Source organism: Lasioglossum baleicum, chromosome 7 (genome assembly GCF_051020765.1).
Source record: "Lasioglossum baleicum chromosome 7, iyLasBale1, whole genome shotgun sequence".
Classification (NCBI taxonomy): Eukaryota; Metazoa; Arthropoda; class Insecta; order Hymenoptera; family Halictidae; genus Lasioglossum; species Lasioglossum baleicum.
The window spans coordinates 6,673,247-6,700,152 of record NC_134935.1 but is presented as its reverse complement, the minus strand read 5'-3'; the positions used below and the strand labels follow the sequence as shown (position 1 = coordinate 6,700,152).

Here is a 26,906-nt window from a genome sequence, read left to right as displayed (position 1 = left end):
ATAAAGTGTTAAATTAAAAAATCTGGGTCCGTCATTTCGAAAGTTCTTCGTGGTTCCAGTGTCAAACATGTTACTCGAATAATTGATTATCGTTTGACAACGTAACCGACGTTCATAAACGCTCGTAAAGGTACCTTGTTCAGTGAAATAACGTTACATATCGCCGCCTTTCATAGAATCCCGGACCATTAACCGCAATTAACAGGTGGACGGCCGTCGAATTGTGGTCAAGTTGCCGTGCTTGTTATTTCCCGATATTTTTGGTGCTCGGCTGTTAGGTTTATTCGTTGGATGTAATGGGGCGGGTCGTTAATTAGAACGCACAATGCGTTGCGACAACAAAGGCCGCTTTCACGGCGTAACAACGGGCAAATCCCGTTCGACGTAGAAAATGTCCAATTAGGCGGTCGAGCAGATCACAAATCGTGGCTGCGCGTGTCGATAGGATCATAAAATTTGCCATTCTTTTTTTTCGCCATCGGTTGACCCTCGCTCGGGACGCGTGCACGTCTTATTTGGCGTGAAAGTTTACGTGACCAGATCGACCTCTTTCTTTTCCATCGCGGGTCCCCAGGCTCGGTAAAAAATATTCTAACCACGGCATCCACGACTGATTCGATTACCGTTCAGTCGCAATTAGAGCTCGGATAAAGTAAAATTGTCGGAGTGATTCAAACAGCTCACCACTGGTTCGAAGGAAAGACTCTGAATTTCTCGGTAGGATTCCCCGGACGATGTATTTGTTGTTGCAAAACTTGTTTAAAATCGGACCGAACGAGCTGACATTTTATTTTAGCAATTAGAAGAATCGGTTTAAAGAAGACTGTTTTCAAAACTTTTCTATTATTTGCGCCTGTGAAGAAAATTTAAAATATGCGTTTTGTAGACAAACTAATTTTTTCCATTTTTTGGGTTGCAAAATTTGTTTAAAATCGGACCGAGCGAGCTGACATTTTTTTTAGCAATTAGAAGAATCGGTTAAAAAAAGACTGTTTTCAAAACTTTTTTATTACTTGCGCCTGTGAAGAAAATTTAAAATATGTGTTCTGTAGATAAACTAATTTTTTTCAATTTTGACTTGGACCACTTTTATAACTATGGTTTCGGAAAGTTCGTACGGAAAATGTGCTAGAGGGTTCCCAATAACAACATATTTATTGGGTATTCTCAGCGAGTAAACATTGAAGCAAATTCCGTACTTGCCAATGGTACAATAAAACAGAATCGTCGCCTATGAACATTTTTGTTCCAACGTTGTCCAATTTTCCCCGGAAACTGGGCAATTTTTAATACACGCCGGCTCGCTTCGAATAACGGGAAGAATCCCCGTCAGTTATCGCGATTAAACTTTATGCCCCAGGCACGGTTTAATTAATGTCACATTTTTCGTACTGCGCGCGGAGGCCCGGCCGGTCGCAATTTCATAAATAGACTGATAGGACGCTCCACGATATCGCCGAATTCCGGCAATAACGGACGAATCGTGAAACACCGAATGGACGTTCAGGAATTATGATTGTTGCGCTGTGTGACGTGTCATAAAAACATTTATAGTTGAAAAACTCGGACGTTGTGTATTTTATAGTATCGTTGCGAAGAAATTAAGTAGCATTCGTTCGCACGCAACTCTTCGCCCGCGTATTATTCCGACGGTGATGGCACATTATTTATTCAAAATGCGATAAAACCGCGACGGAATATCGTTCTTCTGAGGAATGGTTGGAAAGAGGAAATCATTTGATAACCAATTGAGAAAAGAATTCTTCGCACAAATGCAAAAATGTACCAAAATAAAAATAAAATTAAAACTGTATTTTAGGATGTGAAACTAGAGACTTCGAAATGAATATACAGGAACCTTTAATGACATTTAATTTTGCGGTGTAGCGTTAACAAAGATATTGATGTGCTCAAACGAATTTGAAATTGATGCCGTGGTTAAATATTATGAAAGTCCGGAATCCGCCAGCAAACAAAGTTAATGAATCTTTTTGATCGTAACACAGCTTTGCCGTGTAAACGTTCCGATCCATTTTTCCGTTCATTTTTTCAGGGATATTCCGCGGGCAAATACGACAGGGAGGACTATTGGAGCCATTTGGAATTTCAAATTAATAAATTCGCCGATTCGACGGTATTCGAGGCCGGGATACAGGGATTGGGAAAAATTAATTAAACAAACACGGCTGCGTGTGAAAATCCGCCTCATTCGCCGCCATCCGCAGGCACGCGGACTGGTCAATCAGTTTTGGTAATTAACCCGCTTTTTTTCGCGATACCAGAAACCGTTCTCGGATATCTAGCGCGTTTAACGAGTTAAATCGATCGGTGGTGCGCGAAAAATAAAAATTGCGAATCATTCGAGACGTTATTCCCGGTGGAATATTCGGCGTAATTTAAACACGTTATTTAAAACAGATAATTCTATTCCTCTCCAGTTTGTTGCAATTCAGGTAGAAAATGTTTATTTTGCGTAAAGATCCGCTGTCTACTAATAGCATTCGGTATTTGTTTCGACAAGTATAAATATCACCATCTGATACCAAGTACTTCTCAATACGCTTAGGTTCTTCCATATACAGGGTGCTGCGCCAAAATCCGGACAAAATACAATTTGAATTTCCCGCTGTTCTATACCACTTTGAGAGGTCACGATTGGCGTACAAATAGCTTGACACATGTACTAAACATTCATAACTTCGAAACAGTCGCAACGTTGAAACCAAGTGCGGAGTATAATCGAAGAGCCGCGATTATCGAAAGTGTTCGCGCTGGGCACTTAACGACAGAAATCATTCGATTCTTCGGGTACCCAAGATCGACTGTGGATGATGTTGTCGCGAAGTATAACGAGTCGGAGAAGTCCAACGAAGGTTTTGCAAAACCGGCAAGGAAACTCACTCGAAGGAGCGCGTTGTCAGGACGCCCGAAATCATTCCACGGGCTCAGGAGCTGATTTTTGAGGATCCAAAGCAATCGATCCGAAAATTGTCGTCGGTTGTCCGTGTGAGTGAAAATACTATCTCTGGAAATCGTCTGGAAAGCCGTATGTTTTCCAGCAGGACGGTGCGCCCGCGCACACAAGTCATTTGGTGCAAAATTGGTTGTCGGACAACGTCGACATGTCTTTGGTTCAAAGACTTTTGGCCTCCCAACAGCCCAGATTTAAATCCTTTGGACTTCTATGTATGCAGCGTGGATGAAAGGGTCACTAACAAGTTCAGACATCTAAAAGTCGCGTCATTGAGAGCCGCTATTGAAGCGATATTCGCCGATATGGGCCGTGACTCATTAAAACGGGCCTGCGAACGCTTCAGACCGAAAATGGAGGCGGTCATTCAAGCAGAAGGGGGTTATATTGAGTAAATGTGTGTTCTTTATGACCTAACAAACAATTTAGTAAAACAAAATTATAAACTTTTCCATTTTTGCAATAAAAATTATGTTTAAAAAAAATGTTTTATTTGTCCGGATTTTGGCGCCGTACCTGGTAAGTATTTGATTACCGAATTACTTGAATATCGCGAGAAAGAATTGGATCACGCCCATCACTACAGGAAACCACCGACGCTCGTCGTATTTTCCACCGAGAAACTGTTTGAACCACTGCGCTGCGCTGTCTCCGTTTTCTAACAGGATTTTCACGGCGCGAGGGCTTTAATCACTATCGCAAACTAATAAGTCATGCGTATCCACAGAATTATATACACAAGCTGTCAGCTCGTAAACAAACAATATGGAATCCCATTTTACATTCCAAACATAGTCGGTGTGTATCGTTCGGTATAGTGCTAGCCCAAGTTTCGCGTTTAAATTGGTTATACAACGCTCTTGCCGGCTTACGCCCGTGCAACTACACGATGATTACACGCTTCTTTATTTATTAGATGCCGCGCGTGTTACTGGGTACATACAATTTTATACACGTTTGACATCGCACAATAAAATTCACAAAAGTCCGCTTTTAAACATATTTTGCAGATTCGCTCATTTTTTTTCTCGTTCATTCGAAAAAATTTGCTGCAAGTGGTTCACCCTGTATACGATACGTAGTATGTAATTACTAGACTGCGGATGTTTATGCGTTTATGAAGAAATTGACTGGGTAAAATATGAAATAGCAAAAGATTATAAATATCGAAGACTGTTGTTAGGTTGTTTTCAATATATCAAAATTATTAAGGGATGAAATCAATTTTTATTGAAGCCCTTTCTTTCACAATCGATGTAGAATATTTTTATTTTGCATGTAGTAGCTAAACGAGGTGAAACAGACAGCGTCCTTCTCCTCGTCACCGAGTCAGCTGCTTTCCACAACAAATCAACTCACCGCGGGCAAATGTCATCAGTAGACTGCGGATCTTTATGCAATTATGACTTTCGAAAATTTTCAAACAATGCTGGGATATAAAATATGGCAGAGTTCAGTACGATTTTTATTTATTTCAGATCTAAATATAAAAATGATTGTTTAAAAAATATCACGTTTTTAAAACGGACTAAAAAGTATAAAATAAATTTTTAAAAAGCACCACGTTTAAAAACGGACTACGAAGTATAAAATAATTTTTTCTAGCCCCATACAGATTCCTAACCCCGTACAGATAGTCCTGAAAATTTGTGATTGTGAATTTTTAATAGCTATGGAAATACTTGTAAGATTTAAAACGAAAAACGTGGGGCGCAAGATAATACATATTCTATTTTATTCCACTTTATTAAAATTCGCCTACAAAAATTGAAAATTACATAAACATCCGCAGTCTAGTCATCAGGTTATCGAACCTACGCCCGCGAAGATAAAGGTCCCTCTCGTCTCTCCCCGCTCCACCGCGAGCGGGTATGTATACATATAATACCTTGCACCTGCCATCGCCACACAGAGCACAGACCATTCAAAAGAATACCCAAGTCATTTCGCGCGAACTCAAAATTATCTCTTTGTATTGACTTTTACAAATAAACGAAATTGAGTTTTTGTTCACATATTCTGTTTCCGATCATTTCCACATGCATAATAAATATCCTAAGTCTAACAAACTAATTTGTTCAAGTAATCTGTAATTTCTTTTCGAATCATCGAAGACTCTCTACTGCATTTGATATGTGAAAGAGGCAATTTGAATCTAGCAACTGTCCTCGCACGAACGACTCACTCCTCGTGAAATAAAATTCATATACATCGACGAAGAACTTGCAGCACTAAAATGAAGAAACTTCGCCGAGCTTCAAGCAAAAAGACCAGCTCCCGTAGAAACTTTGCAGTCACTCAAACAAGACTTTAGATTAATAATGGAACAATCAGGTCGCAAGTTAAAATAAGAAACCGGCGGAATGATTGATGGCGTATGTTCTTCTGTCAGCTGGTTAATTAATACGCAACACTGAGTGAGTATATTATCGGAGCTCACACACAAGCGCGACCGAAAGAGCAAAGAGAAATAGCCTGAAGATTTTCGACAGAGCAAGATCGATCGAACGGCCTGAAGCAATATTTGCTAATTACAGCGGAAGCGTGGCTGTCGAAGATAAGAGAAATTGTTTTCTACGAGACTATATGTATAGCTTCATGCATCGACTAAACTGCTGATAAATCCAGCGAGCCCGAAACTTAGCATTCATGGAATGCATCGAATTCTACGCCATTTATCTTGCGCGAATCACGGTGCACATTGCAGATGCATTTTTCAGGAGGAGGGGGGACCCTTCTGTATCACGGTATTCGACCGATTCGCAATAATCTCTTGACGAATCGTTCTCGTGCAAGAGATATCTCGGGTGACAAATATTTGAAGGGTAGTTGGAACGATCCTGGCACGAGGAGAACTTTCTTCAGGGGGTAGAATCGTTTCCAGAATTGCAAGGGTGCGGGATTTCAGTGTTCAAAAGCACTAGATGGAAGATCAAATGTCCTATTTTTTACCACGTTTTTTTTTACCATGCTTATATTAACTTGCTGCGTTGTTGTTGCATACGTCAAATCTGGTAATCGAATTTTAAACCTCTTCCCATAGTCCAATCCTGCTGAAATTTTGTATACACACTTGCTTCCGATGACAATAAAAGTAGAAAATAAAATATATAAAAGAAACTTGTTTATATTAAAATGCACCAAAAAGGAGAAAATAATGTTTTTCCTGGTTTTCCATAAAATGCCGAATCCAGTTAAATGATTAATAATATTTTTCCCCAAAATTTTAAGCGTGGAGCGCTAAACTATATTGACGTAATCTTCGTGGGCGCTCCACGCTTTTATTTATAGTCAATAATGTCATGATTTTATTTAAATTTATATTAAATTTTTCTATCTATTCCGACACTAATTTTATAACAGAAGAAACATTGAACTAATTGCGTAAAATTTTGGGGAAAAATATTATTAATCATTTAACTGGATTCGGTATTTTATGAGGAACCAGGAAAAAAATTATTTTCTCCTTTTCAGTGCATTTTAATATAAGCGTGGTTTTTAAAAAGTTCTTTTTATATATTCGCATTCATGTATTATATTCATATATATTTTTGTAATTGATTAAATTGATTGATTGAATTGAATTGATCTTTTATTTAAGTTGTCGCTTTAAGTTAAGTAGTCACATTCGACTACTGAAAAACCCCATCGCATGCATTATCGAGAAACGAGAAGGCGCATCCCGCACCCTTGCAATCCTGGAAACGAGACTACCCCTTAAACGGCTCGGCATTCTTGGCATCGCGGCCGACTTCGGCTTGGAAATTACAGTTACGTCATAATAAAGTATCGCCTCTTATTGTAACAGAAAGCCATTCCGCTGGTAAAAGGAATCAAGCGTTTCTACATAGTTGATCGAGCTGATATTGGATTGCGTGCAGATCTCTCCACCTGTAAAATCCTCAATTTAACTTGTAATGAGCCGAACACCGCCGTTCAATAATTACTGTAGAACGCAATTCCCCGGGGAATTGAAAACTTCTCCGGACCGATTATGAAAGCTCTTAAACCCGAAGCAACGGGGCCCAGAGTAATTCATTTTCCCCGACTTCCAGATTATTTTCGGTAATGCCGCATTAACACGAAACGGAACGGTTTTGTTGGTTTAATACTGCTTGGCGTTTGATGGATCTGCGTTTCGACAAAGCCTCGTAACACGGTCTGCACGAGTAATCAAGTAAAATGGCGTAATTTCATTGAGCACGTTGCACCGGCGGCGCCAAAGCCGAAACAAATTATATTCATTAGTCCCCGACGAACAAAGTTCCCGCCTCTACAGTCAAACTTTCCGTCGATTGTGTTCCGACCGTTTTAACTCGCCGGCACAGTGAGATTCCATTTATCAATCACAGGGAAAGGATACATACGTAGCCGGCCTATCGGCCTTGCTTCAGGAAATGCAACGTCGACCGTCTGTAACGCGGCCGACGTACAATTTTTATTACACTTCCTAGTGCCTCCTTAAAAGTCGACGAGCGTGCACTAGCGCGCCCATCGCGGTTCCTGCAGGAAGTCTTAAGGCGCTCCTATATCACCTGGTCGTGAACACTGCCGTCTTAATGCGTTTATCGAAGATCGATTCCCTCGTGGGAGAAATTTGAAAAATTTCATTCGTCGGAGCTTCAGTTTCTACTCGAATACCGGCCCGAGAACGATTCATTTTTAGTCTCTCTCCGGAAACTTCTTCCTTCAGATTTCTCCCAATAATCCTTTTACTGTTTTTACACCTTTTCATGATTTAATTATCAGTAAATTGGAAATGAAACACCATAAATCTTAATTTCTCGGTTGATCTTCTACGAAATAAATTACTAACTCGGTGGTCAACGTGTTAACGAATTCATTATTACAACGATAAAGTAGGAAACTTTAATACAATACGGTGACAAAAAAGAAAAAAGAAAGCGTCTCTGAAGTTTCTCAATGTAAAAGTTTCCTCGCACTTTAGAAACTTGCAGATGTCATCGCTTCGTGAAGGTCTATAGTCTACTCATTAGCATTTTCTTATGATTCTTTCTTACATAAGCCCGGTGATAATTAGACAATCTCGGAGACGCTTTGAGTGTCATCACTGACCGCAAATAGATTATGTAGGTCCTTGCAGGGCCGTTCGGTAACCCCCAAGAGCGAATAAACCCTCTTGGAAAGCCTACACTGACTAAGAAACTACTACAGATTAATGAAAGGTCTCAGGTGACTTCCGCAAGAGCCTAGAACGCTTCAAAGGGTTCCCAGTAGCCCTTAGCGGTCCCTAGAATGCCGTAGAGGTCTTATGGTGACTGTAAATAGTCGCCAGAGATCTGCTAAGGACCTCCAGTCACCATAGACAGATTATAAGTAGAACAAGTTTGGAAATGGTTTGGAAATGTTGTTACCAGACTTTATAAAAATTTTCAAAAAATGCTGGAGTATCAAATTCGACAGAACTGAATATGATTTTTATTTATTTCGCACCTACAAATGTTATTGGATCTTTATGCATTTATGAAGAAATTGGTTGGGCGAAATATAAAACATTAAAAGATCTAAAAAATTCACGCATGTTGTAATGTTGCGTTTAATGTAACAAAGTTCTTAAGGGATGAAATGAATTTTTATGTTATTCCTACTGCTCACAATCAATGCAAAACATTTTTATCTTGCATAAAGATCCGCAATCTATATAGTTATTACCAATGAAAGTACCACTTTATTAAATTATTTCTAGAAAAATTGAAAATTACATAAACATCCGCAGTCGAGTGGTAGCTAAACTAAAAGCCACTGCGTTCGAAAATAGAATTTGTTCGGAAATGATGTTAGTTGATCTAAAGTTATAATTGCGAAAGAATATTTTGATTTTTATTCATACAGCGACGCGCGTGTTTCGTGAGCGGTACACCCTCTTCTACGAATTCTCGATAGATCAACGACTCCTACAGCTACGTTTTTCGTGAATAGGACGAATAGCGTTTCAATTTCACGTGATGGCTTGAAATGAAATAAGAAACAAACCGCCTGTGATTCACGAGATGCGTCAGATTCCGGCGAGCTTAGTCGAATCAAGATCAAAGTTTTTGCCGAGGGCCGTCCACCGATTCATTAACTTTCTTGACGTATCTCCCAGCTTTGCGCCATTCGGCGAGGCCGTTCATTAATCACTCGCGTTGCATGTAATCATTTCGACGTTTAAAAATGGATCCGGAGTGTTTACTCAAGTAATTACTATTCGTCTTCATTAGGGATGAAGAAGCGGAAAGGGAGCGACACAGAAATTCGTATATCGTAACTATATTCGCACAGAGATTTCCATTTGTCTAGCTATAATATTAATAAACAGCAAATTTCATGAATTTATTTTAAAACAGTAAAAACATTAAAATTATTTACACAGGAAACAAATCTTTATTCAGCTCCATTTTCAATTTTATTTTGGATAAAAATCCGCTGTCTATCGACAAGAGGAAAGTTCTCGCATCGATTCAGATGTAACAGTCTCTGCATTGACAGATTCATGATAGTTGGCATCAGTGAATTCTGAGAAAGTCCGATAGAAAAAAATTGCGCATAAGTATAAAATATTCCCCATTGAGACCGTGTTTCTAACCAGGAACCGATCGAGTCCGTTGTGAACTTGGCAATGAACGTTTCATAGACGGAGAAAGGTGTGTGGATAGACGTGATTTACCAGATCCAGTTTGGCGTACTTGAACTGGAAGACGCATAACGAGGGATAGAGAGTGAGCGCGAACTGGCAGGGTTGTGGTTTTTCTTCTGGCCGTGTAGCTATATAAGAAAGTAGACGTCTGTGATCGACAACAGACGATCTTTACGAGTGGTTTCGGCTGCTCCGCTTGTACCCTCAAGCTGATTCCTAACCACACGATTGTTAATCTCTGAAGAATTTAAATGAAGAAGCTGGTGAGTCGTTAGGACGCCCTTGAGGAACGTTATCAGTGATAGTGACCGAATACAAAGTGACCGAATACTTCAGTGATTGTTACAGTGTCGATTAATATGATGAAACAATTTCTTCTTTCAGGGAATAGTCGTTCTAATGGCGGCGGTCGCGGCTGCAGGCTACAAGGACGGCAGGTTGTCACCATTGGAAGATTTCCCACCTTACCAAGGGATTCGTCAGCATCCTCCTTTCCACGAGCAGCACCAGCCATTCCGAGAGCCACCATTCAAGTCGCAACAGTACCAATCCTATCGACAACGGCCTTATCGACAGGACTCGTCGTCCTACCACGAGCAAGTACCCTTCAGGGATTATCCATCCAAGACTCGGCCATTTTATACGGACGGCTCTTCCTTCAGAGACGCCTCTGACTTGAAGAGTCAGCCCTCCTTCTTCCTGGACGGATCGCCTTTTTCTAGCCAACAGTACAGTCGAGATCAGACGCAATTTAGAAGCGAGGTGCAGGACGAACCTGCGAGCAGCCAGTATTCTTATCGTCAGGGACCTTTCTCGAACGATGTCCGGTTCTCTGATCTGTACAAGGAACAGGATCAACCTCCGCAGTCGTTCATCAGAGACTCGGAGTACCTGAAACACGGTAAGCAAATAGGACAGCTGTTGTTGTTGTTGTTGTTGTTGTTGTTGTTCATAAGGACTATATTTAGCGGGATCCGTCGTTGATAGAAGGCTCAATTTATCGAACTTGTTGTCTAGCTGTTATGCGAACTGCTCGAGGCACGCTGCTTATCCAAACTCATAACTATACTCCGTTCGACGAGACGCGTCCGGCCTGACAAACAATACTGCAGCGTGCTTCCTTTATTAAGTACCTGGGAAATGAAATTCGAACTCTCTCTGTCGCACTCGAGCGACTACCTTTACTGACGCAACTCCTCGACCTAGTCAGAAAGAATGACTGCAATTTGGAACAGTAGAAATTATTCTCAACTGATTAGGCTATTCTTTAATTTAGTTTGCATTGTTTGTGATAGATGATTAATTACCCTGTCCAACAAATTTCAACTTTTTTTATGTTTCCAATATACTGTTGGGTGGATCTTATAGAGTTTCTCGCGCTGATTCCGAATCTGCCCTTAATTTTTCTCCTACACGCACAGTTTTTGAGAGACATGACTTTGAAAAAAAACGTATTTTTCAACTTTGAACAAATATTGTGGTGTTATTATAAAAGATAGTGAATTGTTCTTTACAGCAAAAGATACTGTAGACTTTCCCGAATACAGTGATATCCAATATTAATACACTATCAATGTTTAAACATGTTCAAAACAAGCATTAAAGACGGATGAACACCACTTTTGCACCAATTTTTGAGGATATTTTTCAATTTATCTCAAAAAATGAGATATTTATAATATTATATTAATAATATTAAATAATATTTTGCTTTCTGGTTCGAAAAAAACGTCGACCATGCAAACTTGAAATAGTGGTTTCTCAAGATAAAAGTCTGCTCTATCGCGTGGTATAGTTCGATTTTACGCTGGACCCTTATTTTTTGAGATAAATTGAAAACTATCCTGAAAAATTGGTGCAAAAGTAAACAAACATGTTTAAACAATCATAATGTATTAATATTGGATATCACTGTATTCGGGAAAGTCTACAGAATCTTTTTCTGTAAAGAACGATTCAACATCTTTTATGATAACACCACAATATTTTTTTTAAAGTTGAAAAATATGTTTTTTTTCAAAGCCATGTTTCTCAAAAACTGTGCGTCTAGGAAAAAATTAAGGACAGCCAAAAAAAACCTTAAAAACCTCCCAACAGTAATTGTGGAACAAATTTGGTGTTAGACAGTGTTATCAATAGACTGCGGGTTTTTATGCATTTATGAAGAAATTGACTGGGTGAAATATTAAACAGTAAAAGATTAGAAAAATCATGAAACAAAATTTTATTTAACTCCTGGTGACCACAATCAGTGCAAATCATTTTTATTTTGCACAGAGATCCGCAGTCTAATTTTCAACATTTAGTATACCTCCAACTTTACCTGGTGCCTTCACCCTAGAAATGTTAAAACAAAATGTCATTTCTAAGTGGGTCCTGTCTCCTGTATTAAGTTGTTGCATTTAAGAATCAATTCGTATGAATTTCATTGGTTTCTGAAGAATTGGAAAATTATTCACCCTAAAAATGTCAAAACAAAATGTAATTTCCATGTGAATCCTGTCTCCTGTATTAACTTGTTGCATTTAAGACTCAATTCGTATGAATTTCATTGGCTTTTGAAGAATTGCAAAATTATTGGCCCACTACGCGTCGCTGTTGTCCGAACGATCTAGTTAGGCTCCGTTCACAGTGGCTCCGATATCGGCCAATTCGGCCGACGTCCGACGTTGTGTCTCTTTTTCGCGCGCTCGAAAAAAGAGACAGATGCGTCGGACGTCGGCCGAATCGGGCGATATCGGAGCCACTGTGAGCGCAGCCTTAGGCGAATCGCGTTGTCTGCCGAACGGTTCGGATGAACGGAGTCCCACTGTATCGAAGTTACTAGAAACAATGTAATCCAGCGCCTGTGAGAAAAGCATAAACGTGAAAAGGTCGTTGCTGTTCAGGAAACCACGGTCTCGGTTACGTGTCCGTGCCGCCGGTTTCGCCCTACGAGAATGCTCTTCCATTGAACGAGGTAACATCCACCACGATGACACCGACCACTGCTGCGACAACCGACCAGAAGCCGTCGCAACTGTCTACCGTCTCCGGGAATGCTCAGGCTATCACCCAACTTCATACGTCTGCAACTTCCGCGGCGAATATGGTCCCGAACGCCGCGACAACGTCAAGCGTGAAATTCGATACGGTGAGTGAAACACATTCTGCACCTTTTCCATTCATTGTAGGGGACGAGTCCCATAGTGTTCGGATTCTGATGGGAGCAGGCGCTCAACATTAATAACTCCTTAACTAATTCGTTTTGAACCTAAGACTCCTAATGAGTTGAACGAAAACCTTTCCACCATATTATCACAGAATTATTGTGCAACTTTTGTTTTTTAAATTCATTCGTCAGATTATCTTACTAATGTTTTACGATAAATATTTTTCTAGACTTAATGGTTAGAAAATTGGACTTTTTATCAGTTGTCTGTGCATCCGGCCGAATGTTCGCGCTTTTACCATCGTTCTTCGACGGAATAGCCAGCTGGAAATTTCGTTACAACTCCGCGGAACTCCTACCCGCGAACAGTTACGCGGATAATTGTTACTCGGCCCTTTGTTTAATTTTGTACTCTACCAGAAGCTACGTGTTCGAATATTCGGAAAAAGAGGGAATTTTCCTTCGCTTGTGGGGCATGTTCGAATTTATTGGTCACGATCCGATTGATTTTAATTAATTTTGCTCGGTAGTTCTTTTAACAAATGTAATCCAAACGCGACAGCAATTTAATCAATGCAGAAAATCGAAGAATTAACCATCCGGAATAAGAGTGAAATATTGAACCTTACGTTTGTAATTCGAAATTTGATTTCGACGACGAACCTAATTGGAGAAAATTGGTTCGGTGCATGGTTACGCGAACTTTTGATCAATCTAGGCCTTAATCCCTTTACAAGTTCCGAACTGGACCCATTTGGGCGTAGTGACACCCCTGGATCTTAAAAGGTCCAATAAAAGTTTATAATTGCTTTCAGCTGGCTGACGGCACGGCCAGTACCACCACCACACCAACGATCTCCACGGCAGCAGGCGTATCGGTCACCTCGAAGCAATCTTCGAACTTGGCTCATCCACCGACAGTGGCCAGCTTACCTGTCGTGCCCACGGAATCTCCAATCATATCCTTCAGCAGACAGTACGTAATGGCACTGTCCGAATTGATTATCTGCTTGACCGGACCCGACCTTTTCTCTACCAACGACTGTCTTATTCGGGACATGTATTTCTCTTACCTGTATTTGTTATTTAAGATCTGATTCACAGCCGTTCTCGCGGTGACATTTCCGCGCTCTACAACGGTAAAACATTCATTGAAACGTGTATTGCATCCCTGACATTAGACTGGCTTAAATGCTAGAACGACCAGCCCAATTCGATTTGCTTCTCTAGCATCGCATGCGCTCTTGCACTTATTCCATGGTTACAGAAATATTTAACAATATCATTAAATATCTAGAAAGAATTCCTCGACGATTTCAATCACGTTGAAATATGTCCTCAAGGTTGTCATTCTGAACATGCGAACTTTTTCCTGTACATGTCCTGCACATACATATTAAGTGAATTTGTTCGATATTATAGTGCAAGGGGTTAAGCGTTTGTTCGTGTTACAGAGCAGGGTATGATTCACTTATCTCTTTCAGCTAGAACGAAGCTGAAAAATGAATTGCATAGGTTCGAGAGTGAGAAAGGAGATTTTAATAATACTGTTATATTATTCTCAACCTGTCAAACATATTGAGAAAGAAGATAATTTCTATTTTACTCCAGATTGTTGAAATTCAGTCAGAAAATGTGTGTTTTGCATAAAAATTCACTGTCTAGCCATTAGAAACAGGAATACACAATAAAGAAAATTGATATCGGGCGAATTGTCCATTTACATTACAATTGTTTTAAGCATGCCCGGAAGATCAAGTCGGACACTGATTAAATCAATGCAATAACTCATTCGCAGCACGCAGCCTCCGGTCGACTATCAAACAGCTAAGTACACGATTCCTGGGTCCTATTACGTGACCAGCGGGGTGAAGAACAAGCTGCAACAATCGCTGATCGGCTACCTACTGTCGCAACAGGGGAAGACAACGTTGAAGAGCAACAACGAGCACTCCCTGGGAAATTACGGGCCTCTGCCAATTGCGATGAACAGTAATCCGAACAAGAACCAGAGCCCGGTGTTCAACTACGTGCTCTCGGATGAGTCGAAGCCCGCGTTAAAGGACAACTTGCAGAGCTCTCTGCTGAACTATCTGTTGCAACAGGAGTCGAACCGTGACCTACCAGTTCAGCAGTCCTCGCTACCGGAAACGGTGAATTACATGCCGGTGACCAACGCGCTAGAGAGGCCGAAGCTATCGCTACCCAGCATCCCGTTGGCGACATTGTCAGCGGTTTCCCGACCGTTGCAGACCATAAACTATGTCCCCGCGACCATGCCCAGGGTCTCCAGCTTCATGGCTCAAGACTCGCCGCCGTCGTCCACTCTGCCCTTGGGTATGGCTCATTTCAAAGATTAGTACCACGTTAAAACTCGACGAATTTTAGAGCTCGAGCTTCTAGTTTGGCAACCCACTATTCATTTTTCATCGAGGATGATCTTGCTGTAGTGGTACCATTTGTAGCATTTTCGACCGAAAACGTATCCTCAAATTTGAACTAGAAGAAAGACAATAGTGTCTACGAAAGTAAAGACTTCGAGCTTTAACACTAAACCTACCACCACCGATCAAATGACCAGTTCCAGATTTTTTATTTCTCAATTATTGAAACCATAAAGATGCTTTAATAAACATATCTTTTGTTAGAGCAGATATAAAGAGTTAAAAAGAATTTAATCATGTTCTTTTTCTAAGAGGTGTTCAAATGAGTCCTTTATTATTGTAGTATTTTTTCGAGAATTTCTGGAGAATCGGAAATTTAGTGTCGAAATACTTTCCATGATTTGCATATTTCGAGTTCGCGATCTCGCCGTCTAAGTCGAACACAAAGAATTGTACATCGCCACTGAGAAATTGAAGAATAGCACACGCGCGCTACCTTTTTGGCTGGAAGTGTAATTATCCGGCTTGTCCCGGAATTGAGAGGATCCTCGAGAAAAATTTAATCTTTCGTTCACCCTTATTTCCGGGCTCATACCACGTACCATGTCGCATCGCCGTCGAGTTTATCGGCAGTCTCATCCATCCCGCTTCCGGCTCCGGTCAGTTATAATTTTCAAAATTCCATCGGGCACCGCCAATTCCGATGGATTTTCCTTCGCCGTGCGCTGACCGTAAATGACATACGTATGCCGTTCACGATTCGACCTCGCCCCTAGCTTTTTATACAGGATGGGTCGCTCAACACTTAATCCACCACGACAAAGCGACCGGTTTCATAGTTTTTATAAAACAATTAATAAAATAAAACAATATTAATAGTTGGCAAGTTTAGTGTCAACCACTGAAATTTACTGGGAAAGTGTTTAATCTTCTGGAGACTAGTATAGTAACCCTTTCTTTCTTAAAAAATTCATATTCATTCTTTTACGGGGTAAACTTTACTTTACCGGACTCAAAATTTGTGCCTTTCTCCTATAAATTATAATGTATTTGGTATGTAATCCAGTAGATTTATACCCGAGGCGGCTGCAGATCGAAGTTTCGATCCTGTAGGATCAATGGTTCAGGAGTTGTGCTTGCTTAAAGTTGAACAATGTACAGTGTTTTTGACAGGTAAGGGCGCTTACCGAGCAGAACCGCCGGTCCTTGCCGCCCCCCCCCCGACCTAATCACCAATCAACTCATTAATTATTCTGCTCGGTAAGCGGCGCGCGACCTTCACTACAAACCAATATGGCGGCGCCCTTACTTGTCAAAAACACTGCAGATTACTCAACTTTAAACAAGCATAACTGCTGAACCTTTGATCGTACAGGATCGAAACTTCGATCTACAGCCGCCCCGGGTACAAATCTACGGGAATACATACAAATACATCGTAATTTATAGGAGAAAGGCACAAATTTTGAGTCAGGTAAAGTACATAGCAGCCCTTTTACGAACAAATTCGAATTTTAATTGGGCTAGTTACTCTGGTATCAACATTTAATACTTTATCAAATGCTACACAGTATAAAACAGGAATCCGAAGTCACTTTCATATCTTGACAAAAATCAAAATATGAAGAAGCTATTTCCAACATGCTTTGCCCCATTCGATATACACATTTGTTTAGATGTTCATCTGGTACATTTTTACATCTCGTTCAACAAATTTCTACGTCATAATTTTCGGGTTTATATTTCCAAGAGCTTCAATGCCTGTGCACTGAAAATTCGAAGACGTTTTGTGCTTGAAATCTTCGTGTTGTCGAGGTTTTAAAGCTCCGGACGCTCGAACGTTCAAGCATTCAAACACTGAACTTTCTAACCACAGCTTCATCTTACGGCGTTTTCGGTACGGGTACACCGTTGCCATCGAACTTGGGGACGAGTCTCTCGGAAAGTCAGCCCACGAGTATATTCAACAGTTACCCAGCAGGGCTGAGCCACGGCATATCTGCGGGCATACCTGCTAGTATGTCAGCGGCCCTGCCTGCCAGCGTGCCCACTTTGAACTTAGGCCAGAATTTCCAACATGTCGGCCAGCTGCGTCAATTTGGAGCGGCAAGTAGTCAGCCGCTCTCCTACTCTACAGGTAATATCGATTAATTAAAGTAGAAACGCGCGTTACTGTCGCCGTCCACAATGTACCTACACGCTCCCATACGCGTTGCATAGGGTGTGGACCAAAATCAGAGTTGGGCAAAAATTTCATCAACGATTGACGAATAAATTACTACTTCAGTCGTTAATCGCAATCAACAATTAATCTCCTAGTTTAGTCGCTAAAATTGCGCTTAACGATTAAATACTTATTAATCGTTAATCGCAATTTACAATTAACCTCCTAGTTTAGTCGTTAATTACGATTAACAATTACACCCCTTCCTATTGTAATCGTCAATTAATTGATTAATGATTAACCGCTGAAATTTCGAAATGAAATACTAAATACAGAATCAAAACTATAATACAAACTCTGTTTACGTGCTTTTATGTTACTTCTCGATGATTTCTTTTTTTAATCAACGATTGACGATTAACTTCATCAATCGATTGAATCAATCGTCGATTTTTCAATGATTTCAATGATTTTCAATTGTACACATTAATCAATGAATCTTGATAAAAATTTTAATGGATTAATGCCCAACTCTGATAAAAATTATGGTGACACTAGAAACCAGTACTGACGTTATGTTTGTTCTGAAATGTGAAACCTTTAACTTCACTTATTATTCAAAACAGGGGTTATTATATTTTTTACACCTTACCAACAAATCTAACAAAATTCATGAACAACACTTATATCTATACATTGATATCGTAAAAATATAAACAATATAAACCAGGATATTCCACTTAAAAATCTGAATTAATTAGAGTATATGTATCTGGGTATTCGACATCTGTTCAATTTTTTCCAGAATTTTCACACATGACTAAATAAGGAAAATAAGCCAAAAACGGATTTTTTCCATTTTCGATCGAGATACAGGGTTAAATTTTAACACGTATTAGTTTTTCTGGATGTTTCTCTGAAGCATCGCCTATTGCATCATATTTTGGATCCTCTTTGGACTCTGATAGTAACGCGTTTTTCCATCGTTTGCGGCCTGGCTTGGCAATGGGTGTCCAGGATCGTTCAGCATTCGTCTGGAGCGTGTAACCCGTGTGTAACGCGCCTTGGTTTCTGTGCAGGATTGCAGCTGCAGCTTGGCGGCTACGGTGGGATAGATTACGCCTTACGGTCGAGTAATCCTGCCTCACGGCCGCTGGAGCTTGGAATCGCGAAGGTGGGTTTAAGTTTGCCGGAATTACCGCGACACCAGCTTCCCACGTTCTCCAAGGTAAATTTTCAACGTGTAATTGCGCCTCTATGCTTCCCTGCCCGCTGCTACGCAGCTGTTACTGTTTAAGCTTTACGGGTTTAGCAATTACCTTCCGGAAGAAACGTACCCAATGTTCCCGCAACATTATCGTTGGATTTGTCAACGATTCGATAACTCGATAATTCTTTCTATGAGACAGCTTGAAAATAAAGTATTAACCTTTATCAAGCCTTAAAAGTAACAGGTTCGTGTATCCTTATAAAAATGAGAAGATTGACTTTCTTTATAGACTTTGCACATATTATAATATTATGCTCTACGAAAGATATTTATACAATCATTTCTCATGAAATCATTAATCATTGATCATTTATCAAATAAAAAATCTGGAACCGGTCATTCCTGTAGATATATTAGTGTCTCTGTTGATTCTAATGGAACAGTAATTGTATGAAGATTTTCGAAATTTGAAACTAAAACTTCACAAAATTCATATATCAAAATAACTGAAGAAAGAAAGTGTCTGGCGTTTGTATATACGAATTGCAACACTGAATCTAATTAAAAACAACAACATTTTCACTTCGGACAACTCTCTGGAACAGTTCAAAGTAAGAAATTCCAGTTCTGTGTTCGCGGAGTTGAATGAAGTAAGAAATTTTCTCTTTGGTCCGGTGGCGGCTAGCACCGGGAGCAAATTTTCCAATTTCCTCGAAAATTTATGGCCTTCCGAGGTGCACGTGCTTCCCGGTTTGTATTGTCTTATGCATCGCGGCGAGGCGGTCTGAAAGTCGAGAAAGTTCTTGAACGCCGGGATACGCGGTTCGTCGGGTATCAGAATGTCGCTTCATACATGCAGGTTCAATGGCTGGCTTTCAGCTGGAACTTGCGTCGCCCTCCCTGGGAAACACAAATACTCGCACGGGGGAAAGTTTGTTGTTCGGGGCTGTGTTCGAGAGCGCGGCCCGCAGGAATTTTAAACGATACATCGATCGCAAGATTTCCATAGTTTCATGGCGCGCTCTCGTTGTTTCGGTAACAGAACTTTTCTGTTACAACGGGCCGCGCGCACGATCGCATTCCACCAATACCTGAAATATCGAAAAGTTTCGCGACTTCGTCGATCGGCGCGCCTGTTCGTTGTTGACGCACTCGTCTCGACCAATATTATAAATTCCCGATCGCATTCTACAAAAAAACACATTGGCAATTTCCGCGCAAATACAATCACGGATGTTTGCTGTAATTTCGAGGACTGTGGAACAAAGCGTTGCCATTCATCGTGCTGAATTGTTCGAAAGTATGCATTCGCATGCAATTCTGTCGCGTGATGTTTGCGAACGGCCTCACGGAATAATTAATCGACCGAAATGAGAAATTTGAAACGAGAAAAGAATTGTTAACTTCCTCGAGGCATGACGATCAAACGCTCGTGTAATTAACCGATGTTTCGACTTCCGTTATCCTGTCTTTCCGACGAAATTGCCTACATAGTTGATAAGCTGTTCCTCGGAAAACCTGGTTGCTTGCTCTACTCTTAGGGTATTGATGCGCGAATAAGAACGTGAACTCCGAAGGATGTGGTGCGCCTTCAACTTCCTGCAAGTTTCTTATTTGCATTAATTATGCCCCGAGTAAGTAGCTCGTGTTTGCATACCGTCGGCGAAAACTTGACGCCGACGAAACGAGTGCGTTATTTGCGACGTGCCTTCCCGCGAAACAAAGAGCTCTCATCTGAAATTCCCGAGCTCCGAAACGTCCGCCTTTTGCTTCCGAAGTGCGATTGCAAACATTCGGTGATCGTTTGCTCGAGGCAGATCTGGCTAGCTGGTTCTCTTCAATCATAAAAGATATTGGGAAATTTGCAATTATGATTAATTAAAAAATGATTCCTATCCACTGATAATTATTGAAAAGTAGTTTATGTGCTGGCTCTGCGATTTTATACATCGTTAATGTATAAAATCAACAATTTAATCAACAATTTGTTAATGTTCCTCTAAAAATATTACCAAATTTTTCTGAATATCCATTCTCTGCTCGTTCATATATTAATTTAGTGTCTTAGAATGAGAATTTGTGCAAATATGTTAAATACAAAATGTTTTAAATAATCTATACATTTCTATATCGAAAAAATTGGGTCTAAATCCATAGATTTCATAATCTATACATTCTTGTAACTTTCCTGTTGCAGATGAGTCTGGAGCATCCTATCTGGTAGGACGATGATCGCGGACGACCTCAAAAACCACAGAATATGTTTAACAAACTTCCAAAGTCGAGGATGTAGGTTAATGTTGCAGAGTTCATAGTTTCGTCGTAAGTGTTATTATATATGTATATTGATGATAAGCGTGCGTATAATTTAATTTCTTACGGACTAGAAATAAAGTGTGCTGTCACTGTAAAAGAAAAGTGCGTCGTTCTTGAAATATTCATAGACCATCCGCGCCGCATAATTCACCGCCTTGTTTGCCAATTCCTACACCCGCTATCCATTACCCTCTTCGACTTTTTTCCTCGCCGTTCAATATTGACCCTGACGCAACACTCTATGCTTTATCGATATTGTTCTGCACTTCGTTCCGTGGGATTCAACAGCGTTACAGTCGAAAGTACGCGCACAGAAAATTCAACAGCGTCCAGAAAATTCTGGCACAGTCGGAACGAAGGTGGTTCGTTAAAAAATTAATTGCATAATAAAGAACGGTCGTACATGGCTTCGCTTTCAAGCAAATTGGAAGTAACTTCCAGCGGTAAGTAAAAATAGTAAGCCATGATTTACCTAATTCCTATTCACCGGCATGGGCCAGACTTTCGAATTCGATTATCTCGGAGACGAGCCACTCCACGAAAATATTCTATTCTACCTTTCTTACTCGCAATTTTGCGCGAGTAACCTCCCACACCATTCGTACGGGGTGTTTTAGCTGAACGGGAGCCTTGTATTTTTCTTTGGATATTCTTATAGAACGTGAAAAGAACAAATTCGACGATCTTAATAAATAACTGAGAGGTATATCTCTAATAGAAGAAACTTTTCAAAGACTTCGGTGATTTAAATTATCTGGAAAACTACTGAGTAAGTTACAAATGAACAGTTTTTAATTTTATTTTGAGACAACAAAATTTAAAGTATTAATTAAAAAATGCTACGGTATTATCAGTAGGTAGGAATATTTTTTAAATGAATTTTAGTGGAAATTTCGTCCCGATATCTTTTATGTTTCAAAAGTTATAGTAAAATGTTACGATCCAGCGTTCACTTCAAATAATTTTCATTTCGTCAATTTTCAAATGTCCATCTTTTTAAAAAGAGTTTTTTCAAGTATCAACATTTCAAGTGGATACTCTTATGTTTTCACTAGAAGCAGTTCTAGTCTTACAATTTAATGGAAAAAGGTTGACAGGTTTCTTTACACCTCTGAAAAATCAACAATTTTTAAGATATCAAAACATCCTTTGAAATTTTACGTGGAAGCCACGATTGACAAGAGTATTCTAGAATATTCCTTGATAGGATAATGCGATATTGTTTCTTGGCGTAGACGCAGTTCTGATGAAGTATGACGAATGGAGTATAAAAGGCGCTGGGATAACAAAACGCAGTGTCCAGACTCGCAAAGGAGATCCATCCCATCTTTAGTCAGACTGCCTCTCATCATCCCGCTGCATGTTTCCTTATTACGTTAAAATTCCTACGCGACAACCTATCTCTCCCCAATGCACGTCGCGAAAGCAACTTCCGTGCACCCTTTCTCAAGCTACGCCTTTGGCTTCTTATCACTGCGTCTTTCTTCCTTTATCTGTTAATGGGCCGGCACGTCGAGGAGAACAAGGGCTCGGTTTCTTATGGAGTCCCGAGGCGCCCTTTGCTTCCTGGCCGTTCGTGAAAGTCGATGCGAAACGATCTCGTTGCAGATTGGATTCGCTCGGCGTCTGTACTTGTCCGCCATGACCATTGTCACTACGAATTGCATCGACTGCACTCATTGTCAGTTGTCATTAACAGTTCTCGTAGGAATTATTTAAGCTCAAATGTTCAAGTTAGAAGACTAAACTTTACTTTATCTTGACTCCTAAGTATTAATTACTCCTTGTGAGAATGTAGATAAACAAAATGTATACAGTACAGTACTTTTTTTAAAATTTTCGTTAAAATTGTAGACCACTTTTTATTCAATGAAACAATTTAAGAGAAAATCTTTTTATTCACCAATCGATTTGTCTTTGCATTTTATTTCAAGAAGTAAATATTAAGGTACTTTACTAAAAAATGATATAGTTTAAGAGTTATGAATTTTGTCGTTCCCTGATATTTTAAAGTCGACGAAGTTAGTTCTAGAGTCTTCCGATTTAATCCATCCACAAAACCGAAGAAAACTGACGCGACGCGCTGCTAGATTTCTATCCAAACTTGCTTACCTATCGATTTCTTATTATGTGAACGCCCGCTGCCAACTCGTCTAATAGGCTATCTGGGAATTAATTACCTGCGGCATAAGAAATGCCTTTCCCTTTTAATCAAGTCCCCGGCGAACATAGTTGCTCCTTTAATGTTTCTTTTTGCGCAAGCTGTTTCTTAATTGGATCGCATTCTTACGAGAAGTAATTGTAGAAGTGAAACGAATTTAAAGAAAGGAAAAGTAACATTGTTGGCGAAGAAGTCGCGAAAGGCTGTCTCGACTTTTCGAGATTGGTTAGTTTTTTTTTCTTTTACGTTGCTGCATTACAGCAGCTGTAGGTCATGTTGGATGAATTACTACAATCATTTATAATTTGTTGCCTTTGGATATGGTTAAATAAATCACGATTGTTAGACTTACCTTGCAGCTTCTTTTTTCGTATACAGTTGTCGATTTACCTGCACTGTCAATTAGAAATTATAATAAAATGCTGAAATTGTAACAAAAGTGGATGTACCAGTAAGTGACCAGAAAACAGCTAAGTGAATAAAATAACGAACAAAATATTGTTTATTCACAATATATTCTTTTACTTTATTCGCAATTTTCAATTTTTGTAGAGAAATTTTAAGAAAGTGGTACCAAATACTATGCAAGGAGTTGGAATGATCACACACGGTTAATTTATACTATGTTTTATTAATTTTAACAAGTGTCCGTGTGTGTTTAGTTTCTGTCTCTGGATGATCGTGTCCGTGTCACGCGTGTGAATATGTATAGGTATTGCCATCAGTACATGCAGCATTTTTAGGTAGCCATTTTCGTTTTTTCTCGTTCGTGTGTCGCATACGTCGCGTTATCGCTTATGATTAGCCTCGGCAATTGAGAGATCGATCGCTTACATCTATGCCCTGTATAGACCATTCGTAGTAATAATTAAGAAATTCATAGGAAAAACGTAGTTCTGCCGTAGCGACACGCACACACACACACACTCTCTCTCTCTCTCTCTCGCTCTCTTTCTCTCTGCAACGGACACTGTCTTAGTCATTTCAAATTCATTTGTTCTTTTACGTCTGTTCTCTCCTTTGTTTCTGTTTTATTTTTGTTTCATTTTGGTTCTCTCGAGACTAGCGCACCAAGAGGAGGTAGAAACCGGCCTCCAACGATATTCCCCGAGGATCGACGAGGATCCGGGCTCAGTTTTGGATCCTCGCGCGGCTCCACGGGCCACTCACAGGCATTCGTATACGCTCTCTCATCGTCGATTAAGAGGGTAGAATCGCGTTTCCAGGATTGCAAGGGTGCGGGATTCACCTTCTCCTTTCTCGATAATATTAGGTTGTCCCAGAAGATTCTTTCGGAATGTGTTCCTTTAATTTTCATAATGGTTCATGCACATAATGAAAATTCGTGTTAGGATGTACTAAAACATTAACATAAAGATTATCGCATTGTTTGTATTTATTTAGCAACATTAAAGGAACACATTCCGAAAGAAGCTTTTGGGACAACCTAATACGAAGATGGGGTTTTGCAGTTGTCAAAAGCGCTAGCTAAAAGATCAATCTAAACCGCGATCGCTTTCAAAAGTCCTATTTTTACGATTACGAGGCGTAATTTGCTGGCACAAATTTGGGACACAAATATTCGGACAAAATTGCAATAGATCGGAATTGTAGAAAAAATACTAAAAGTTGCATTTCACAACTTTTTTATGTGGGCCTGTATTGAAAATTTAAAAAGTACGTTTTGTAGATCCGTGTGAATTAAACATATTCTGAAAATTTCGTCAAAATCGGTCGACGTTGCAATGAGCTACAAACGTTTAAAGATGGTGAACATTGCAATTTTTCACGATTTTCTGTAACCGCAATAAATCTAAGGATTCTTACATCTTTCAATGCCTGTCGTTTTTTCCCGCATCAACCGATTTCGATGAAACTTTCACATAGCATATAATTGACACAGATCTACAAAATGTACATTTTAAATTTTCAATATAGGCCCACATAAAAAAGTTGAAAATGCAATTTTTAGAACATTTTTAAATTTCTTTTCACATGCTGTAGTAAACTAATTGCTCTAGCTTCCAAAAAAAGTTCAAATCGCATGGTCCAATATTAAAACAGTTATAGTCTTTTTAAGAGTGTCCCAATATTTTTGTGACCGACTGTAGATATCGCAGCTTTATGAAAATAGCTACATGAGCAGCTGTATGCTTCCGAATAATGCAAATTACGCCTCGCCAACATAAAAATAGGACTTTTGAGGGCGGTCGCGGCCTAGATTGATCTTTTATCTAGCGCTTTTGACTACTGAAAGCCCCCATTTTTGCACCATCGAGAAATGAGAAGGCGCATCCCGCACCCTTGCAATCCTGGAAACGAATCTACCTTCTTAAATAGTATACTATTTACACAGATGTACAACGCCGACCAACGTCCTATACAATACGTTTTCTGCCTCGCGTACGTGCACCGTGATACATACACATGGTATATGTTTCTATATATGTATATACAGAGAAGGAATTTTACGTGTGGCAGGTTAGAAAAATACACCGATCTTACGCAGAATCGTAAGAAACTTTCTAACGCATTCGGCAGACGCGCGTTGCTCGAACAGAATACTAGGCTTCGATAGTGTTCGCTCGACGCGGAAGCACACGCTAAGCTAAATTAATCGCAATCAGGTGAGCTAGTTTAACACTTTATCTAACCACTTCAAGTATAATCTCATTAACAATCACAAAACAATCACTGCTTATCGGTAGTTCCCTGATCAATCATTCAATTTCAATCATCAACGCACAACCGATCGCCGGCCACAACGAAACGATCTTATAAAACTTCCTTTTGGCATTGTTATTGAAAGGAAAATTATTGTAATAATTTCTCGTATAGCACAGTGATTGACGTTGAACTCAATTCATTGTATCGTTTCATTTATTCACTCATTCGTTCATCGAAACATTTTTATACATTGTTACATATACAATTTTCCTTTGGTTGGACGCATGTCAGATTTTCTTCCGTTTCGAACGATCTTTTCTTGCTCGTCGAAGATCATTGTGCACGTTTACTTTGGTGATTAAATACTGATAACATAAAAATAACATTTTCACACTGAACGTGTTAAAAAAATATGAACAATCTTTTCTTGCTCGTCGAAGATCATTGTGCACGTTTACTTTGGTGATTAAATACCGAGATAACATAAAAATAATATCTTCACACTGAACGCGTTAAAAAATACTGTATAATGAGCTGCGTTTAAGAATGGTTTTTCTGAATGTTCTAACTAAATCTTTCACCAATAACAGTCACAAGTAGACAGCGAATTTTATACGTTTCTGACGAAAATGAGGAGGCGTAATTCAAAACAGTAAAAACAATACAAAGAAACATTACAAAGAAAATAAGTTTCTATTTCACTCCAGTTTGGCGCAATTCAGGTAGAACGTTTTTATTTTGCATAAAAAGAAAACGTTGTACAATCACAAGAAAGGTATTTGTTAACGCTGATTTCCTCGCGTTCAACAGAACAAAGCGTACTTTGAGAGCGTGGTTCGTAGACGACCACAACCGAACTACTCTCCGCGTTCGCGAACGATTGTACTAAACAAAGTTAATCTGTTCGAAAGCCTTGAGATTCTCCTTTTTTCCCCCATTCCGTTTTCCCAACTCGCTGAAACCGATTTTCACGCGCGTGTAAACAGCGAAGGTACGCCGGCGTTCCAATTTAGGTGCTGCAGCCTGTGTGATTTGAGGCGGCGGATAATTAAATATCGGCCAATTAGTAAAATAAATATGTGCTCCGGGTACTACCGGTCGTGTTGCTCGCCGGGATCATTTATTCTTTAATTTCCGGCGCGGGGATGGAAACAATCGACGAAAAAAAGAGGGCCAGCTAATGGACTCATTAGCGCAGCGTTTCGTTGCGAGAATGTTCCCGCTCGCGGAGTGAAAAGAAATCGG

The 26,906-nt window shown here is 39.8% G+C and overlaps 1 protein-coding gene across 4 annotated transcripts in view; it reads left to right on the top strand.

Annotated features, from left to right (window-relative positions):
• Positions 1-20,947, top strand: part of LOC143210707 (uncharacterized) — a 34,005-nt gene extending 13,058 nt beyond the window's left edge. For 2 of the 4 annotated variants that reach the window (XM_076427828.1, XM_076427827.1), the window contains 6 exons: positions 9,993-10,509; positions 12,497-12,741; positions 13,575-13,735; positions 14,558-15,096; positions 17,020-17,280; positions 18,387-18,668. In XM_076427828.1, coding sequence (XP_076283943.1) covers positions 10,008-10,509; positions 12,497-12,741; positions 13,575-13,735; positions 14,558-15,096; positions 17,020-17,280; positions 18,387-18,604 — 1,926 coding nt within the window. In that variant the 5' untranslated portion in view covers positions 9,993-10,007 and the 3' untranslated portion in view covers positions 18,605-18,668. Of the gene's footprint in view, positions 1-9,149; positions 9,872-9,992; positions 10,510-12,496; positions 12,742-13,574; positions 13,736-14,557; positions 15,097-17,019; positions 17,281-18,386; positions 18,670-20,714 lie in introns of those variants that run through there. The other 2 variants (XM_076427829.1, XM_076427826.1) reach the window with 2 other exon arrangements.
• Positions 20,948-26,906: the final 5,959 nt, after the last annotated feature.